Genomic DNA, 20992 nt, shown 5'->3' with positions numbered 1-20992 from the left:
TCTGTTCTGCTGATTCTTCTGATCCTAAGCATTTCATGCTTTTTGGCTTTGTGACCCAGAACAAATATACATTTGGGGATGTGCCACCACTGCTTCTCTAAGATGCTAGCACCAGTCCTTTCAGTGCCAGTTAGACCCTTTTTACACTGGGGCAGTGGTTCCATTAGCGGTAAAGCACCTCTAGTTTTAACAGCGCTTTATCGCTGTTTAAGCAGTGCTTTTCAGCTGCTAGCTGGGCGCTTTAAAATCCCAAAAAGGGGTTAACACAAAGTTAAAAGTGCCCATGTTGTGGTGCTTCCGAAGCACTGCCCATTCATTTCAATGGGCAGGGCCAGTGCAGGATCGCTGTATACAGATGCTGCTTGCAGGACTTTTTTTCCCGTCCCACAGTGCAGCGCCCCAGTGTGAAAGCACTCAGATTTTCACACTAGGGAGACATGAGAGGCAGAGAGGTCTTGTCCTTTGAAAAGGTTGAGCACCGCTTACTTGGGGAGGAGGGGAATAAAATAACTTTCGTTTTTTTAAATAGTCTGGGCCCAAAACCCTATTCCTTAGTGTCACAAAACCCACATCATAAAATACTATCAATGAATGCTGTGTTACATGCTGTTTATACTCTGTCACTGAGGTTTGTTTTCTGTATTTTACAAAAAAACCTGGTTGATCCTGTTCCTCTCTATCTATACCTTCTGTTCATGTGCCCAATTCAGCTAGGGATTTTGCAGCTGTGGTGGCAACTGTGCACATGCTCAGTTGTTGGTGAGTTTCTATGCTGAGCATTTCCTCCCTATCACATTTGAGCAGCCCATGTGACTATAGAGTCACACATGTGGGTGTATACACAGTGGTAAATGACAGACCACTCCCTCTTCCTCCATGCCTACTAACCACAAAAGGGGCTGGATATGACATGTATATTGATGGAAGCTTTACCTCCCTCTTATTCTAAGACACAGCCTGTGAGTGGCAGAAATCTGCCCATACCATGTTATTGACAAAAGAATAACAATTTGATTTCAAATATATATATTTGTATGACAATTTAAAACAGTTTATTGATATTAATTATTTATGTTTGCTCTGTATTCCAAAGGCTGTTTTTTATTTTGAACACGTGACCAGTAGGAGAGAACTAGAAGCTCCTCCTGCTTATGTTTCCCTGCAGACAGGCTGGGAAAGAGCTGGGTCATGTGACAGATGTGTATCGATTAGGAAAAAGGTATTTAGATGTTTGTATTTATTTTAGCAAAAAAAAAGAGGGGACAATGTAAATGAAACAGTGTGTGTTTAGTATCACTTTAAACCCCAAGGATATTTGGCTCTTTAGGATCCTTGCTATTTATTTTGTAATAAAAATGTGATTGTTTAGTCAAACCACTTTTTAATATTAGAAATATAACTATGCTCCCTAAGCTTCATATTCAGTGTTCTTGTCATGCAACCTAAACCATGGACACTGCAGCAAGCTTCTAACTAATGAAGTGTTATAGGTTAAAAAATAAAAAAATTGGAAATTGTTGGCCTGTGACTATAGTTTGAAAACCCATTTGCAGACTGATTGACTCTACAAATACAGCATCACTATGACAGGAGCATGGTTTTGTAACGTCCTGGCAGGTTTTGTTTTTATATCGCACTTTTTGACATTTCTATGGTATTTTCTGTGTATAACTTCTTTATAAACAGAATATTTTGATGTCACAACATGATGCTTACACAGTATGTTAACACAGATTGACAGAAGGAGGTTAGACTGTGAAAGAGTTTGTCACTTACTGTGAAGTTTGAAGGCTGACCTGCTAACTTGTTTGAAGGCTAACACACGAGACAACCCAGACCATACACTTTCTACTCATGCAACCATCATGACACAATTACGACAAAGATGCATGGCTTTCTAAGATGGGTAGAGTTTAATGGTTATGTGCTTTCTGCATACTGTATGCTAACTGCTGTGTTAGGGTAAACTGATCAAAGCTCATGTACTGTGCAAAGAAATTTCAATAAACAAGAGGCAGAGCTGTGAGATCACATTCCTAGTCACGAAAATTATTTCTAACCTATCAACGTTTGATCATTTTTACCTGAAAACTTTCAGAGGAGTGATAAAAGGAAAGATGCAATGAGCATCTGCTTTGTCCCCATCATATATTTCTGTATGTATATTTACTGAAATTGTGGAATCCGTAAGCAAGTGAGATGCATGCATCGCGTTTCAGACAGGTACATTTACATTTCAAATAATACTAGTTCCAACTGCCGCATATGACGCGGGTACATTCACATTCTAACTGATTTATCACTTTGTACTTTATACTAACCATTAAACAGTATGAAGGTATACGGGACTCGAAAACAGTGTTCATTTAGTTGAAGAAAATCTTTTCGTCAGCTGCATGTTTTCAGTGACAAAAACTAAATGAAAATAAAATTAGAATTAAAAGACAAGTATGGTGTTCTTTTTTTTTTTTTTTTTTTGATTTATACTTAGCTAGGTGGTGCACCTGTCCCCTGGTGCCTCTGCACTAAAAACTGAAGGGTGGAACACAGCCAATCGCTCGATTTTCACAGCTCCGTGAGCAGAGAGCTGTAGACTGTCAGTCACAGCTCTGCTCTTCTCTCCTCTCTCACTGGAGCGCTGAGCAGTGGAGGGGCGGAGCGGCCATCTCGGGCTCTCAGCAGCTCGCTGAGATGGGTGACAGTGACTGATATCGGTGATGCCAGCAGAGAGTAGACTTCAGTCCGCTCTCTGCTGAAAACGGGTCACAGGGGCGCAATTTGTTTTGTTGGTTTCTGTCCATAGGAGAAGCCCAGCCAGACGAGCTTTGGCTGGACTCCTTTAAGTCAATTGATGAAAACTATGATGAAAAATAATTCTAATTTTCATTTAGTGGACTAAAATCTGATGGGTTTAGTTAAATTGTAATGAATCGTTTCAAATGGAACTATAGGGAAAACTTTTTTTTTTTTTTGGGATATAGTATGGTTATAACCAGTCAGATTTTTAATTTTTTTTGCCACCTGTGAACATACAGTACAGACAACGTTGTGTCTTGGCCTAGGCCAACAAGGCCCAGGCACTTTGCAGGGGAGCAGCACGAAAAAAGTCCCTGCCAGCTTCTGCTACACTTTCAGCGTAGTGCCAGTCATATGGGGTAGATTAGGCTGGGAGGCAAATCGGTCTGGCGCCCCCATCAAGCGGCCACACTGCTGCCAGTATTATAATACCAGCAGGGCCACCATTAGGTGGGGACAGCCCATACAGATGTAGGGGACCCAGGCGCTAAACCACCACCAATGAGTTGTGCGGGCAGCTGGCATTATTGCAACTTTGGGGGAGGCCTGCCACTCCTAGTTTTGACTGTCTTATCACAGCAGACATCTCACCTAAGTCCTTAGCTACAGAGAGACCGATACCATGTCGGGAGGCTGAAACTGTCTGGAGAAGAATGTCAGCTGATGGACACGGGCCAGTAAAGTGAAGGGGGAGGAGCTCTAAACTGTGTGTGGAGATCCAATGTTGGGAGAGGTGCAGTGGAGACACGTGAAGGGAGCGAGGCAGGCTGAAAGGAAAACCCCACCAGTTGAATGGGAACTGCAAGACAAATATCTAGCTGCCATGGGACTTCTAAACTGGGTAGTCGGGATGGTGCCAATACAAAGGAGACTGAGATGATCAGCAACACTTAGGAGGTTGCTATATATTATAGTGACTTACCATAGATCTCAGCTACTGGTAATCTATATATGACGTAGGTGTTAATGTTTATACAGTAGCTGACTAGATTATATAGCATGGGGTACCCAGGGTAGAAGGAAAGCTACACTATTTGGGTGAAATATGGCACTTACCTAGCAGCCAAAGGGGTTTTAATCTAGGGATGGTGCAGACACAAGGGACACTGACATGGTCACCTATACCTGACAGGTATTTAGTAGAACTCTCCTACAATCCTTTGCTTGTGTCAGTTGTACATATTAAGGAATCTTAATTTTATTTTTGGTGATTGCTGATGATAAAAATAAACAGATGGATTTATTTGTTCCTGCCCCCAATCTGTCCTTTGCTCAATACAATACCTTCATCACTGTGCTATATATTTTTTGCTGAACCACTGGCATTATTATATCTGGGAGTGAGGGGGTGCACAGGGCAGGGTGCATTATACTTTGGGGATTCGGAAGTAAATGGCAGTGAGGGGGTGCACAGGGCAGGGCGCATTATACATTGGGGATTGGGAAGTAAATGAGAGTGAGGGGGTGCACAGGACAGGGCACATTATACTTTGGGGATTGGGAAGTAAATGAGAGTGAGGGGGTGCACAGGACGGTGCATTATACTTTGGGGATTGGGAAGTAAATGAGAGTGAGGGGGTGCACAGGACGGTGCATTATACTTTGGGGATTGGGAAGTAAATGAGAGTGAGGGGGTGCACAGGACAGGGCGCATTATACATTGGGAAGTAAATGAGAGTGAGGGGGTGCACAGGGCAAGGTGCATTATACTTTGGGGATTCGGAAGTAAATGGGAGTGAGGGGGTGCATTATACATTGGGGATTGGTAAGTAAATGAGAGTGAGGGGGTGCACAGGACAGGGCGCATTAAACTTTGGGGATTGGGAAGTAAATGGGAGTGAGGGGGTGCACAGGGCAGGGTGCATTATACTTTGGGGATTGGGAAGTAAATGAGAGTGAAGGGGTGCACAGGACAGGGCGCATTATACTTTGGGGATGTGGAGGTGACCTGCAAGTGCGAATGGGGAAGTAAATGGGAGTGAGGATGTGTACAGGGCAGAGAACTGGACAGTCTGGGGAGGCTGTTATTTTACACAGTGCTAAGCGCTACTACCTTTTGGGAGATTAAACGCCTACCACATCACATCCAGACAGAAAATAATCTGAAGGAGGAGTTCCTCCTCTGTGGTTTGCAGGGCATTGTTCCAGAACTCTCAGGCAGCAGGCAGACCGAGAGAGCCCGTCTCTCAGCCAATACAGCTTGCCGATAGAGTTAGGGGGCTGGGGCTTTAACAGACAGGCAGAGCTCTGAGGGAAGCAGAAGTTCAGGTGGGTACTGGAGAATTTAGTCGATTAAAATGTAATGGAGCTTTTGGTTGACTAAAATTTGACTAAATCTAAAATGACATTTTAGTCAAGACTATGACTAAAACTAAATCGAAATGTGACATCAAAATGACCAGTGCTAGAGAATACTTTAAATTTGATGTTTTAAAGCGCTGCGCAAACTGTTGGCACTAAATATATCCTGTATTATAATACTAATAACTGTCAGCAGACTTAGTGTACAGGAAGTTATCAGCTCACTGTTTCTCTAACAGAATCAACAAATATATTTTTTGTTATATCTAACCAAGGCTTTTTAATGATATATTTAGCAGATCAAAAGATAACAGATAGGAAAAGTTTATTGTTGGGGGTTACATGCACTTTAAAACATATGCTAGCTACTGCTAAGCCTTCATGTGTATTGTGTTAAAAAAATAAAAATAAAATTCAGAATTTTCGCTCGTTAGATAAGGGAATTTTTCCCCTGAGCATAATGGTATCCAAGTTGAAAAAGTACATGCAGTCTCTGTATTATCCAATTCTGCTTTACAACCCTTGGATTAAAGCACCAAAGAATCAAACTTATGCTTTTTGTTGTGGGCCATTCTATATAATTGCACACGTACACAATACAAAGTCTGAAAAGTTGATGATTAGCATCATCTAGTGGTTGAAATATAGATTGCATGAGAAATGGCAAAGTAGTGTGTCAAAATATACAGTTTTACAGAATTGCCAGAGCGTCTGTGTGCTTGTTACAACTTACAAATAGTGAGAAAGGAAATTGAATGCATATAAATCAGTTGTTGTTTTTTTTTTTTTATTACATTTATTATTTCCCTTTTGATACTTAAGTGTATAACACAGCGATAAAACATAAAAAAAAAAATATATCAATATGCGCTATCATTTGTACAGACAAAAAAAAAATTCTTCTCTGTGAGGTGACACTGGTTAGTTTGCTGGAATTATTCTTGTTTAAAGAGTAAACATACTACGTTGGTAATACATTTTGTCAGTCTGATAAATAAAATCTGTATGTGTTCTGAATTGGTTTACAAAGATCTGATATTTTTGGTCTGAGATGAATGCCGGAGGATTGAATCACTAACCTACTTTTCAGAACGCATCCCTGGGGAAAGGAAAAACCTCCCCTTGCAATGGGGCTTCTCCCATATTGCAGGGGTTAAATAATCCCCCCCCCCCACTGCAGGAGTTAACTGCTCGTTTATTTCTAGGGGTTCGCAAAAAAAGGCTGTTTTACTGACCAGACCTGCCACTCCCCTGGCAGCCTGTGCTCTCTGCTTCTCCTCTACGTTTCAGCAGTGGACTGTCCTTGGCACCCCCGCGTCTATTGCGGGGTTACGGGCCCGGCATTCCACTAAATGACTTCAGAGGCACTGAAACCACCAGGGCATAGGGGAGAAGAGGCTGCAAAGCCTTCTCCTATAGTCTAGAAGAAACCTGTGGGAGAGTAAGGACCTAACTGCCCACTTACCTTTGCAGTACGGTGGGGGCAGCCCTACTGCAAGGGAGGATTTTTTTCTTTCCCTGGAGCTCAGCTTTAAATATCTCTGAATGCTTGAATTGCTGACGTTGATAATATGCTATTAAGCATGACTGAGTCTTGTTAGATTCCCATTGTGGTTTTTATTTTTTTATTTTAATTGTAAGGTATACAGTACAAGAAAAAAAAAAACAGACCTCCTTATTGGGCATTTTAACATTATCAAGATAATACAATTAGAAAGTGTCATGGCTCTCGACTCAGGAACATAAGCCAGCTGGTGAATTTTGTATATTTTTTTTTCCCTCAATCTGTGTCACTAAACTGAAAGTTCGGTTTACTTTGTTCTTCAAATAACTGAATCAATTGTGGGCATGGTTGCTGTTGACTGACTTTACATACATTACATTATCAGTCTGCCACACGTCCAGCATAACCGATAATGTTCGGAATCTAATAGTAATATTTTTTCATTCCACAAACCTTTTTCTACTTTACAGAATAACTGACTCACTGGGGCCCACAGAGACATCCATAGCTCCAAGACAGAGACCAAAGGCATTTGCTGGCACAGCTGCAACGAAGGTGCTAAATATCCAAAGTTCTGCAACCCCAGTCAAGATGGCAGTGCAGAGTCCTCCAAATCAAAGCTCACATGGTAAAAGGAATAATTGTAATAGAAGCCTAGAAGGTTCAAGCATTTGTGTGAGAGATTGTATGTGACTGCTGTGTGTGTATATGTGTAGCATCTTCAATATATCATCATGGTCTAGCGAATGTGCTTAGAATTTAGAAGAATAAAACCATGAAAGGGATTACCTTTGTTCTTTAAATTAAATCATATAAATTATCTGAATAACTGTGTGCATGATGAAATGTTTGAAGAAACTTTGTGACTGGTGGAAAAGGGTGAAGACTGCTAGACCTATGGAGTTAAACTACATAGAACAGTGATGGTGAACCTTGGCACCCCAGATGTTTTGAAACTACATTTCCCATGATGCCCAACTGCACTGCAGAGTGCATGAGCATCATGGGAAATGTAGTTCTAAAACATCTGGGGTGCCAAGGTTCACCATTACTGACCTAGAAGTACCTAAAACCAGTGATGGCGAACCCTGGCACCCCAGATGTTTTTGAACTACATTTCCCATGAAAAATTTCTGTGACAGGAAGGTTTGGTAAGCTTCTAGTCTACTGTATACTTCCGGGAAGCCAACATTTTGTATTTAAATGTATTTTATTGGGATTTTATGTGATAGACCAGTATAAAGTGGCACATAATTGTGAAGTGGAAGGAAAATGATAAATGTTTTTTATCATTTTTTTTACAAGTATCTGAAAAGTGTGGTGTGCATTTATATTCAGCCCCTTTACGCTGATATCCCTAACACAAATCTAATGGAACTAATTGTCTTCAGAAGTCACCTAATTAGTAAATAGAGTCCACCTGTGTGTAATTTAATCTCCGTATAAATACAGCTGTTCTGTGAAGCCCTCAGAAGTCTTTTTTTTTTTTTTTTTTTTTTGGAGAACCTTAGTGTACAAACAGCATCATGAAGGGCAAGGAACACACCAGACAGGTTAGAGATAAAGTTGTGGTGAATTTTAAAACAAGGTTAGGTTATAAAAAAAAATATCCCAAGCTTTGAACATCTCACGAAGCACTGTTCAATCCATCATCTGAAAATGGAAAGAGTATGGCACAAATGCAAACCTACCAAGACATGGCCGTCCACCTAAACTGACAGGCCGGGCAAGGAGAGCATTAATTAGAGAAGCAGCCAAGAGGCCCATGGTAACTCTGGAGGAGCTGCAGAGATCCACAGCTCAGGTGGGAGAATCTGTACACAGGACAACTATTAGTTGTGCATTCCACAAATCTCACCTTTATGGAAGAGTGGCAAGAAGAAAGCCATTGTTGAAAGAAAGCCAAAAGAAATCCACTTTTCAGTTTGTGAAAAGCAATGTGGGGGACACAGAAAACATGTGGAAGAAGGTGCTCTGGTCAGATGAGACCAAAATGTACTTTTTGACCTAAAAGCAAAACGCTGTGTGTGGCAGAAATCATACACTGCATATCACCCTGAACTCACCATCCCCACCATGAAACATAGTGATGGCAGCATCATGTTATGGGCTTTTTATCAGAGCTTTTCATCAGCAGGGACAGAAGCTGTGATGCATAATGGACATTGATTGGGACTTTTAACGAAGCTATGGCCTGGTAAGGTCATGTGCTTCCATCCCACGGGACTTTAAATGAAACTATGGCCTGGTAAGGTCATGCAGTTCCATCCCTATTGTATTCAAAAAAAAGAGAGGGGGGGGGGAAACAAGGGGGACATTGGGACTTTACATGAAGTATGTGGTAGCAAGAGAGTACAAGGTGAACTAATAGGAATTTTATTGATCGTTGCAATTAGATTTACAAGAAATAAATAAATACAATGATAAACAAAGTAATAAACAATGCATGATAATGGTAATAATGATAATAATAATAATACAGCATGATAATAACATAAATATTACAAAGTATCATAATAATAAAACTCCAAAGTTCACCGCAGCAAGATTGAATAAAAGCATATGTAAGATAATGTCTGCAGGACCAAGGTCTTTGTGCACCAATTAGGGTAATATCAAAATCTGAATGTATTCAAAAGAAGCACGGCATATGATAGCTCTACGCACGTTTCGTGGCCTTTATACCACTCATCAGGAGCAGAGCACGTGTTCAATCTATAATAAAGAGTAATATGATATTCAGAAGTAAGGTAAATGAAAAATAAAAATAGTAATGAAAACGCATGAAAAAAGGTTGGGGTAAACGAGTCACCCACACCTAATACATGCTTACTCACTTAGGTAAGTGCACTGATAGTCTAGTAGGTGGGTGCCGCAAGCCGTCCAAAATACACCCCCAACCGGGAGCCGTGGTGGGTAACTCAATGGAGATAGCCACAAGGCCGCAGCACAAGCAGGCATGGAATCACCACGAGGCACTTCTATAGAGAGTGAAAGATTAGAACCATTAGGAGATATGCAAGGTGTGAAGATGGTGAAGGATTAAGAAAGATAGTAAGGGGAGCTGAATGTTAAGAAGAAAGAGAGAATATAAAAAAGTTAGGGCTCACCGAGCAAAAAAGTGAGGGGACCAAACATAGGGCTGTTAGCCATAGGAATGCAGTGAAGGAGTGAAAGATTTAATTAAAAGACTGCATGTGATCTGGTGTATAAAAAGCCTTGAGTGACCACACCCTCTAAAGAGCCGCCCCCATGAGTATCACCACAAGTCATCCCACCACCGTCACGCCGCATGGCGAAATGGGGGGAGAAGAGGGCTTCCGCCAGCCGGATAGTATATATCTCCAGTCTGGCGGCTCCGAACTGCCCCCATAGTGCCAGCAGTGTGTAAAACTCAACTGCAAGGACGTAGCAGCAATAAAAGAACGCTGCACATCCTGCGTGAATTGCGTGACGTCGACGCACAGTGAGACGCATCCACCCATCAGGCGTCCAATGACGCAAAGGATGGGAGGAGACTAGCAGTGTGCGTCACAGCTCCCGGAAATGGAGATGGAAGCCGGACGTCATAGCAGCACATCCCCACAAGGCACCAGCAGAGCAGCAGACAAGACTGGCAGGTCCAAAATGGAATATATATTGCACATGATTTAAAACTATAAATGAGGTAGTAAACAAAAAGAAAATTGATACAAAAGGTAAACAAGATAATTACATATAGATGAAAGGGGCTGGCCAAGGTCAATAGTAGCAGAGAAGTACTGATACTTAAGCTGATAGAGCATTACCACATACTTCCATCCCTGAATTCATGTGATGCATAATGGACATTGATTGGGACTTTTAACGAAGCTATGGCCTGGTAAGGTCATGTGCTTCCATCCCACGGGACTTTAAATGAAACTATGGCCTGGTAAGGTCATGCAGTTCCATCCCTATTGTATTCAAAAAAAGAGGGGGGGGGGGGGAAACAAGGGGGACATTGGGACTTTACATGAAGTATGTGGTAGCAAGAGAGTACAAGGTGAACTAATAGGAATATACTATCCGGCTGGCGGAAGCCCTCTTCTCCCCCCATTTCGCCATGCGGCGTGACGGTGGTGGGATGACTTGTGGTGATACTCATGGGGGCGGCTCTTTAGAGGGTGTGGTCACTCAAGGCTTTTTATACACCAGATCACATGCAGTCTTTTAATTAAATCTTTCACTCCTTCACTGCATTCCTATGGCTAACAGCCCTATGTTTGGTCCCCTCACTTTTTTGCTCGGTGAGCCCTAACTTTTTTATATTCTCTCTTTCTTCTTAACATTCAGCTCCCCTTACTATCTTTCTTAATCCTTCACCATCTTCACACCTTGCATATCTCCTAATGGTTCTAATCTTTCACTCTCTATAGAAGTGCCTCGTGGTGATTCCATGCCTGCTTGTGCTGCGGCCTTGTGGCTATCTCCATTGAGTTACCCACCACGGCTCCCGGTTGGGGGTGTATTTTGGACGGCTTGCGGCACCCACCTACTAGACTATCAGTGCACTTACCTAAGTGAGTAAGCATGTATTAGGTGTGGGTGACTCGTTTACCCCAACCTTTTTTCATGCGTTTTCATTACTATTTTTATTTTTCATTTACCTTACTTCTGAATATCATATTACTCTTTATTATAGATTGAACACGTGCTCTGCTCCTGATGAGTGGTATAAAGGCCACGAAACGTGCGTAGAGCTATCATATGCCGTGCTTCTTTTGAATACATTCAGATTTTGATATTACCCTAATTGGTGCACAAAGACCTTGGTCCTGCAGACATTATCTTACATATGCTTTTATTCAATCTTGCTGCGGTGAACTTTGGAGTTTTATTATTATGATACTTTGTAATATTTATGTTATTATCATGCTGTATTATTATTATTATCATTATTACCATTATCATGCATTGTTTATTACTTTGTTTATCATTGTATTTATTTATTTCTTGTAAATCTAATTGCAACGATCAATAAAATTCCTATTAGTTCACCTTGTACTCTCTTGCTACCACATACTTCATGTAAAGTCCCAATGTCCCCCTTTTTCCCCCCCCCCCCCTCTTTTTTTTAGGGACAGAAGCTGGTCAGAGTTGATGGGAAGATGGATGCCAATCTTAGAAGAAAACCTATTGGAGTCTGCAAGAGACTGGGGTGGAGATTCACCTTCCTGCAGGACAATGACCCTAAACATACAGCCAGAGCTACAATGGAATTGTTTAGATCAAAGCATATTCATGTGTTAGAATGGCCCAGTCAAAGTTCAGATCTAAATCCAATTGAGAATCTGTGTCAAGACTTGAAAATTGCTGTTCACAGACACTCTCCATCCAATCTGACAGAGCTTGAGTTATTTTGCAAAGAAGAATGAGCAAAAATGTCACTCTCCTAGATCTGCAAAGCTGTTAGGGACATACCCAAAAAGATTTGCAGCTGTAATTGAAGCAAAAAGGTGGTTCTGCAAAGTATTGACTCGGGGGGTAAATACAAATACACACCGTACTTTTCAGATATTTTATTTGTTTTTTATTTAAACTTTTGAAAACAATTTATCCTTTTTCCTTCCACTTTACAATTATGTGCCACTTTATGTTTGGTCTATCACATAAAATCCCAATAAAATAAGTTTTTGGTTGTAACATGACAAAATGTGGAAAACTTCAATGGGGTATAAATACTTTTTCAAGGTACTGTATAAAGTATTGTCTTTCTTTTCAGCTTCCATAGACACATCAGCAAGACCTGGCAATTTACATGAAGCACTTATGGCTCAGGACGGTAACCAGCAGCCCCCACAGCAGCACAGAGTTTTACAGCAACTGCAGCCAGGTGACTGGAGACTACAGCAACTTCATCAGTTACAGCAACAGCAGCTGATCCAGGAAGCCTACATGAAGCAGGTAGTCATCTGTTGTGTAATTTACTTTGCTGATGGCAATACTATTGTCCACTGTCCCAACCCCCTCCCTCCAAAAAGCATAAAAAAAAATGTTATTGTAAAAAAAAAAAAAAAGTAAAAAAAAAAAACTACTGATACCATCCACTGTCCTACTGTCACCATCACCGCCACATACTCTCCCCACCCCTTCCCCAGAAGCACTGTGAAAAAAATATTTAAAGAAAATAATAAACAAAAAAATGTAAAAAAAAAATAGAGAAAATAATAAAAACAAAAAAACTACTGCACTATGCAAGTAATCTCAGGCTCTATAGAACCACACCCCATTTAATTCACATGCAATATGTAGCACGGTTTAAGCCACGCCCATCTCTCTGAAATGTGTTTGCCAACTCCCTGAAATGCAGGTTGGGATGACTGCATTAACGAGTTTGTAAATATGTTTTGTTTTTGACATGTTTTTTTCACAGAACTACAGAGCATCATTATACTGTCACATATGCAATGACATAAATTGATTCTAAAGGTTGTAGTTCTTTTTTTTTTTAATAACAAACATGTTATACTTTTAGCAGGGCTCAAAATTTCAAGTCTTGAGCTAATAGCCAGGCCTTAGGACCCCTGTCACACTGAGGCAGTTTTCAGGCGTTTTAGCACTAGAAATAGCGTCTGAAAACTGCCTCCCATGTGAACGCACAGGTGGCCCCAGTGTGAAAGGGCTGTAAGGGTTACTTGTCACAAGTTGCCCCACCCAACCACTACCCTGCCCCTAAACATGCCCTCATAAATTATCTCAGTAAATGACACTTAAATGTTTTATGCAGAATTAAGTTACAAAAATAAATATGAGCAACATTATCAGTGCAGCCTCACCGGTGCCCATCTATGCAGCCTCACCGGTGCCCATCTATGCAGCCTCACCGGTGCCCATCTATGCAGCCTCACCGGTGCCCATCTATGCAGCCTCACCGGTGCCCATCTATGCAGCCTCACCGGTGCCCATCTATGCAGCCTCACCGGTGCCCATCTATGCAGCCTCACTTGTGCCCATCATTGCAGCGTGTCTAGTACCCACCAATGCAGCCTCGCTTGTACCCATCATTGTAGCCTCGCCTGTGCCCACCAATGCAGCCTCGCCTGTGCCCATCATTGTAGCGTGACCTGTGCCCACCAAGGCACCCTCACCTGTGCCACCAATGCACTCACCTATTCCCATTATTGTAGCCTCACCTGTTCCCATTATTGTAGCCTCGCGTGTGCCCATCATTGCAGCGTCATCTGTACCAATCATTGCAACCTCACCAGTGCAGCCTCATCTGTGCCCATCATTGCAGCCTTCCCTGTGCCCATCATTGCAGCGTGACCTGTGCAGAGGAAGAGAGTGGGCAGCTGGATCATCACAGAGCGGGGATTTGCCCCCCAAAACAGCTTTCTAGAATTGTCGTCCGCTTGCTGTCACACAAAGCCCGCCTCCTGACCCGGCATCTGTTATAGACAGAAAGCATGTCCAATGCAGGGATGTGTTCTATCTGTCACAGGCGCAGGGTCAGGAGGCGGGGCTACGTGTGACCGGGAGCGGACGGCAAATCTAATGTAAGCTTTTACAGCCGGCAATCCCTGCTCTGTGATTCAGCCAGCTCTCCTCTTCCTCCACGCTCTCTTCCTCCGGGGGTCGATCGCTGGGAGAATGGCTCCCATTCAACCCCGCCTGCCGTCGGTGCTCCTCCCTGCTCAGAGGCAGCCCACGCTCACCAGAAACTATTTTCCACTCGCAAAATGCGAATAGGTGAGCGGAAAATGTGAGGGCTGCTTATAGTACTGTACCAGCTGTCCTGATCCTCTTCTTTTTGGTTCCCCCTCTGGTGGTCCTGGATCCTCCCCCATGCCGAGTGCCCCCAATAGCAAGCCTTTTGCTATGGAGGCACTCCAGCAGGCTCGCTCCTGAGCCACGCACCTGTGAATGGACGTTGTCCATTTACATATTGAGCGTGGCTTGGCCCTGCTCCCTGCTCTTTCCTCATGGGCTCACTGGGTGTGATTGCTACTGTGGGAGCCAATGAGAAGAGAGAGACACAGGAGAACCGCTACTCTCATGCACATCGCTGGATCGAGCTGGGGCTCAGGTAAGTATGGGGGGGGGCTGCACTCAGAATATTTTTTAATGCATAGAATGCATTAAGGTAAAAAACTTTCTGGCTTTAGAACCACTTTATGCTTGCATATGAACCAGTAACTTAAAGTGATTTGTAAAGGCTCCTTTTTTTGTTTTTTAAATAACAAACATGTTCTATTTACCTCCTCTCTGCAGTTGGTTTTGAACAGAGCAGCCTGGATCCTCCTCTTCATGGGTCCCTCTTTGCTGCTTCTAGTCCCTCCCTCCTTTTGAGTGACCCACAGCCAGCATCTTGCTACAGGGGTCACCCAAGCTGAGTCAGAGCTCCGTGTATCCATTCAGACACGGAACCCTGACCTGGCCCCGCCCCCTCTCCCCCCTGATTGGCTGACTGACAGCCAAGGCAGCCAATAGCGCTGCTGCTTTGTGTCGGCCAATCAGGAGGAGTGTACTGGTTGGCTGAGGGGATTTGTGGACATCACTGGAGAGAGAAGGAGCTCAGATTGGTTAATGGGGGGGGGGGGGGGGGTTGGGTGCTGGAGGGCTGCTACACACAGAAGGTTTTTTTTATCTTGATGCATAGACTGTATGAAAAGATGAAAACCTTCTGCCTTTACAACTCCTTCAATAGTATGCTCATGATTTGGGTGAAAAAAAAAATGTTTTCATAAATGTAGTATGTACCAATAATTTCTTATCGAATGGAGGGAGACGTGTTTGAGTTAAAAAAAAAAAAAAAAATATATATATATATATATATATATATATATATAATATAATTTTTTTTTTTCAGCTCCAGAGTGAAGGTCCATTATGTATCATACTACTCACCATTGTGCAGCAACACATTGAGTGCTGGTGTGACAAGATCAACTAGGGAATTAAAGGGTCAGTCCACCTACAAATGTTGGTTCATTAATAGAACCGTGCTCACCAAATGGATCAGCTACTAGCTTACATATCTGTGGCTTGCTATTGGCAAGATCTCCTAACTGGACATGTCAGCTCTGTTAGCTGTACAGTAGGGTTTTCCCTCTTCCTACTGTATTGCCAGTAGTTATAATAAGCACCTTGTATTGTCTATGGAATGTGTGCTGCCCTGCAGCCTCAGGTAAACAGACCTCTTTAGCAGAGTCCTAGAAAGAACTAAAAAGAATTGGATTGTTGAAACTTTTAGCATATACGCAGAGGTGGACAATAGGTTTTGAGGGGTAAAAGGTAATGCCGAGAAAAAAAGTAAGGAGCTTATACGTTATTAGTGTTGTATAACATTTGTGTAATGTGTGATTATGCGAACTTGACTAAAACGTTATTCTGTCTGTGTAGTATCAACAAGCATTTCAGCACCAAATTCTTCAGCAACAATATTTAATGCAGTCCCTATACCAGCAACAACACCTTCCTCCTCAATATGCAGCCATGGTAAGAACTTTAATTAATTTTGGCCATGTTAGCATTGACATGTATATCTAACCTAAGTTAATACCTACAGAATCTTGTGCCTTCACAGCGTTGTTTACATTGTGTAAATCTAATCCTCTGCTCTCCTGGCAGAGGGTTCTTGCTCGAGTGGACTGCTCCTCAGCATCCTCACGTCCAATGCAGTGCTATTATGCCTGTGTAGGTCTTGATGATGTCAGGAAACCTTAGACCGCAGGAACGCAGGGAAGAAGATGCTGTAGGAACTGGTTTAGCCATGTGAAGGAGCCTGCAGGAGTAGAGGATCAGGTAAGTAAAACTACTTTACCCAGTCCCCTAGACAGAAACAAGCGGCCAACTCCTGCATTGTGGGCGCAGCCCCACCACAAGGAGAGGGTTTTTAGGTTTCTCAAATTTAAAGTGGAATTAAACTGCATCTGAGCATCATAAACCAAAAATTCTATTTAATTCATTTTTAATATTCAAAGAAAACTCTCTCATCCATCCATGTCTTAGACATCACTTTGAAAAACGCCCCCTAGAATTTCTGGCCGTGGCCATCTTAAGTAAGGGCAGATGATTCATGTAGCATTCACTTCCTGGAATCCATCTGCCCTTGCAAGAAGGAGGGTGTGTTTACCTAAAAACCTCATCCCCTCCTGAAGACTACTGGGGTGCATGACATTTTCCTAGGGTTGGAAACTGTCATGTAACTGAAAAAATGTTTAAAAAAAAAGAAAGTAAAAATTATATATTGTACATTCACTTCTATTTACTAATGGAAGCAGCATAAAGATAAAAATAGTCAATGTTGATTAAGATAGTGAAGTTCCACTATAAGCTTTTAATGCTTTTTTTGTTAACTCTAGATTATAACAGGGTACAGCTGTGCTCCAGTGTAAATTATATAAAGTGTGAATGAAACTGCATGATTTTAGTAACTACTTGCTTAGACGGGGTGAGGGTTTAAGGAAATTTGCTGTTAAAAAGACATTGCATAGCTACCACATAACTGATCACTTGTAGAACACTTTTATTAGTGTAGTTGGTGTATTCCCACTTTTGCAGCCAGATTGTGATTACACCTACTTTGTATTATGTAGTACCATTCACATAGCACAACTTTTAAAAAAAATTCTAAAAATTGCAGCTTACCTTTTCAGATGCTCTTTTCTGGAAATGTCAGCACTAAAAAAAATCCTACAAGGTTCTCTTTGTTCATGGAGGGGGCTGGGGAGCTATGTTCGTCATAAATAGCCCAGTCTCTACTGTGCTAGCAAGTTTTCATTAGCATTTATAACCTTGGTTTGAACACTGGCCTGTGATTTAGAAGCTTTCCTTCATTGTTATGCATGTTGGAACAGAACACACTGAACTTGTCCGGAAGTGTTTACAGTTAGCCATGACACCTTCTCCTAAGAATCATCATCATCTAGACATTGAGAAATATGTATTTTTTTTTATGTATTTTAAGTTTGTTATGTGAAGGGGAACACACAAAAACATTCAGTGAAGTTTTTGCAAATTTGACTGCAAAAGTAGAAATACAGTTTAATGTTGAACTATAGTGTTTTGATATTTCTTAGCTATATTTGTAAACGAGATCATTTTAATATAAAAAAAAACTATTAGTGTGTATTAATACATTAAAACCGCTTATTTACGTAAAAGACACGTATAGCCAAAGCTATTTTGTTTATACTTCTTTTGTTGTCACAGGAGTGCAGTTTGTTCTGCACGCCTGTGACCTGTTTTCAGCAGACGGCGGGCTAAAATTTGCTGTTGGCTGACATCGCTCAGCCGGTCCAGGCGCTAGCAAGATCCCGACCATACGGTCGTGATCCACCCAGATGCCTGGAGCGGCAGCTGGCTCAGCCTCTCAGTAATCAACTGAGAGCCTGAGCCAGCCACTTCGGGCTGTGGAGGGGGCTGGATCTCCAGTGAGCCCTGGAGAGGCAGAGCAGACAGCTGGTGACTGACAGTCATGGCTCTGCCCAGAGTGGAGGGGGGGACTGAATAATCAGCAGTGTTTGATCAATCAGCTCTTACTGAAGAATTGGCGAGTGACAGATGCAGCATTAGATCAATGCTGCATCCACCTAGGTGAGTATAAATGTTTGTTATTTTGTAAGTCAATACTTACATAATACTCATTTAATTATAAATAGGAGTTGTTCTCAAATCCTTATATACAGTAAAAGATCTCTTTATTATAATTGCAGCTAGCTATATTTCTAAGATCTGTTAAAACTTTCAGCCACTCAGCCTAAATAGAACTTTCATAGTCAAACACCTAGGCCAGGGGTCTCCAACCTTTCTAAAGAAACGGCCACTTTACTGTCCTTCAAACTTTGGGGGGGGGGGGCAGACTGTACCCAGTGGGAGTAAACAATGCCTAATCTTTGGTGTTGGGATAAATAGTTGGTGTCAGTGTAAGGAATTATGTTCCATCATTGGTGTCAGTGGAAGGAATAGTGCCCCATTATTGGAGTCAATGGCAGGAATAATACTTGCTGGGTCAGATAAAGGAACTCAAAGGGGCTGCAGTTTGGAGACCACTGACCTAGACGATGTTGGGAGACCTTCCCTGTTTTACTTTATTGCTGCATATCAAAGATGGTAAAGGCATGCACAGAAACACTGCAATAAGCACACGTGTGGCAATTAGAAGAGTTTTTCTGTGGTCACAGTTGTTGTAACCTCAAATGTGGGACATATAGCCACATGCTGTATATACAGCTAATCTTTAGATTTCCAATCTTCATTTTTTTTCAGGTTCACCACTACCAACAGGCCCAGTTACTGCAACAACAACAACTGCTGCAGCAGCAGCAGCAACAGCAACAACAGGTTTTAGTACAGCAGCAACCTCACCCTCCTCAGTATCTGACATCCCCTCAGGAGTTCACACCAGCCTTAGTTTCCACATCCCAACCTGAACATGTGGGAATTGTGAGAAGTAACACCAGCATGTAAGTAGCTAAGAATTTATGGGATAAATATCTGTATGGTATACCTATAGGTTCAGGTGGTGGGTCATGTGACATATATGTTTAGAAGGGATGACAAAAGTTTAGCTTGGCAGCAGAGTTCATGAGCTCTCAACTTTTGGTCTTGTGACCTACTATAGAGGGAGACTGGAGCAGCATTTTGATAGGTAGAAAGCCCTTCTATTACACTCTTCAGCAGAAAAATTCACTGCTTTAAAGCATACGAGTAGCAGGATGAGTAGTGGCAGGTCTTGTCAGGCATATGGGCTCCTCCGCTATTAAAAGAGCTAGCAGAAGATAGCGGAGGAGTCCGACGAGAAGACCCCCCAAGACAGAAGAAGACCCCCGGAGCTGTGCAATAAATTATTTTAAACCCTTGTGTGTGTTTTTTTACATATTTTGCACCAGGTGAATGGGTAGGGGTACATTGTACCCCATACTCATTCACATAGGACGGGGGGGCGGTATCTGGAGGCCCCCTTATTAAAGGGGGTGCCCGCAGACCCCGACAACCAATGGCCAGGGTTGTCAGGAAGAGGCCCTTGTCCTCATCAACATGGGGACAAGGTGCTGCGGGGTGGGGGGGCACGGCCCCCCTACCCCAAAGCACCCCCCCATGTTGAGGGCACGTGGCCTGGTACGGCTCAGGAGGGGGGGGGGGGCGCTCGCTCGTCCCCACCCCCTTTCCTGACTGGCCAGGTTGCGTACTCGGATAAGGGTCTTATATGGACCTCGGAAGGACCCCCACGCCGTTGTTTCGGCGTAGGGCTTCCCCTTTAAGTCCATACCTGGTGACAGGGCTAGCGACGTGTCAATCTCCTGCGCTAGTCCTGGCTACCTGGAGCCGCGTTCAAAATGAACAGACTTTCCTTCGTGTGTGGGCAAGTCCATTAATTTCAAAAGTACGGCGTACCATAGTCCGGCGGACCTAGTCAGCCGGAAAAGTCTGGTTGTGTGTGGGCAGGTCCGCTTGTTCGGAAAGTCCTGCAGACTTTCTGGCGGTTTATCTGCCAGACTAAGTACGCCGGATAGTCTGATCGTGTGTACGCGGCATTATTCTGCATATATTGCCTTTGGAGTGGTAGAATGCTTTACAGGTTCAGGGCAGTGACCTCCAGCTGGCAAGTCAAGTCCCTGAAGGCCCTTGTGGCATTGCCTGCTGCATTTGGTGAAGTTTGGACCCACTATAGGGGGTCCTGCAAAAACAACTGGTGAGTGCTCTATGGTAGTCCCTCTGTTGACCCCACCCTGGGTCGGACAGGGACAACATTTTTTTTTCTTTTTGTAGCCCCCAAAAATTTTTTACATGTGTACAGTGTTTTTTTGTAACTTTATGGACTCCTGGGCTGCTCCGCATGCTATATCGCAGTAGTGTACCTTAGGGGCGGTTTGAGAAGCTCTGGGCGCCAAATGCAGGAGGCAGAGAGTTTTTCTGCCCCCTGCTACAGGTCACAGCAATCCATTTGCTATTGTGGGACAACAGGTCACAGCAGAGCATTTCTTTGTGGGGCTACAGATCGCAGCAAATATTGAAAGGCCACAGAACCCTTCCTGGTGGGGATGAGGGCACTGTCAGATTTAGTAGGAAATCTCTAGGAGTAACCAGCATACTGGTGCTGATTAGCACTGTGTCCCCTCTGCACTGACTCAAACCACTGTTTCCAGCAAGGGTCCCTATATACATATTTTTCATTAGGCCATGTCTCATCAATGGGGAGGGGATGTAGGGGACGAGGGATAAAATATACCTTCTTCAGGTAGGGAAGAACCAGGGAGGGTGGAGTCTGTGTGCTTAGTGGTGGGTTCTCTCCAGCAGGGAGTTTTCCTGGCCTCAGTGGATATCAATGATGCTTATTTACCCTCCCGATCTTTCCATGTCACCAAAGGTTTCAGCAGTTTGCAGTGGAGGAACATCACATTGTGGCCCTGTCTTTCAGCCTGTACA

At 42.9% G+C, this 20992-nt stretch overlaps 1 protein-coding gene across 3 annotated transcripts in view; it reads left to right on the top strand.

The window, feature by feature from the left end:
• Positions 1 to 20992, top strand: part of BMP2K (BMP2 inducible kinase) — a 244914-nt gene that overhangs the window by 171582 nt on the left and 52340 nt on the right. For all 3 annotated transcript variants that reach the window (XM_077476181.1, XM_077476180.1, XM_077476182.1), the window contains exons 10-13: positions 7072 to 7229; positions 12345 to 12526; positions 15965 to 16060; positions 18833 to 19029. In XM_077476181.1, the coding sequence (XP_077332307.1) occupies positions 7072 to 7229; positions 12345 to 12526; positions 15965 to 16060; positions 18833 to 19029 (633 nt within the window). The remainder of the gene's footprint in view (positions 1 to 7071; positions 7230 to 12344; positions 12527 to 15964; positions 16061 to 18832; positions 19030 to 20992) is intronic.

The sequence above is a fragment of the Lithobates pipiens genome, unplaced genomic scaffold (genome assembly GCF_037356315.1).
Source record: "Lithobates pipiens isolate NorthernLeopardFrog02 unplaced genomic scaffold, aLitPip1_a1.2 Scaffold_13, whole genome shotgun sequence".
In the NCBI taxonomy this organism is placed as follows: Eukaryota; Metazoa; Chordata; class Amphibia; order Anura; family Ranidae; genus Lithobates; species Lithobates pipiens.
Note: the sequence above shows the minus strand (reverse complement) of the source record. Positions and strands in the feature narration are given on the sequence as shown.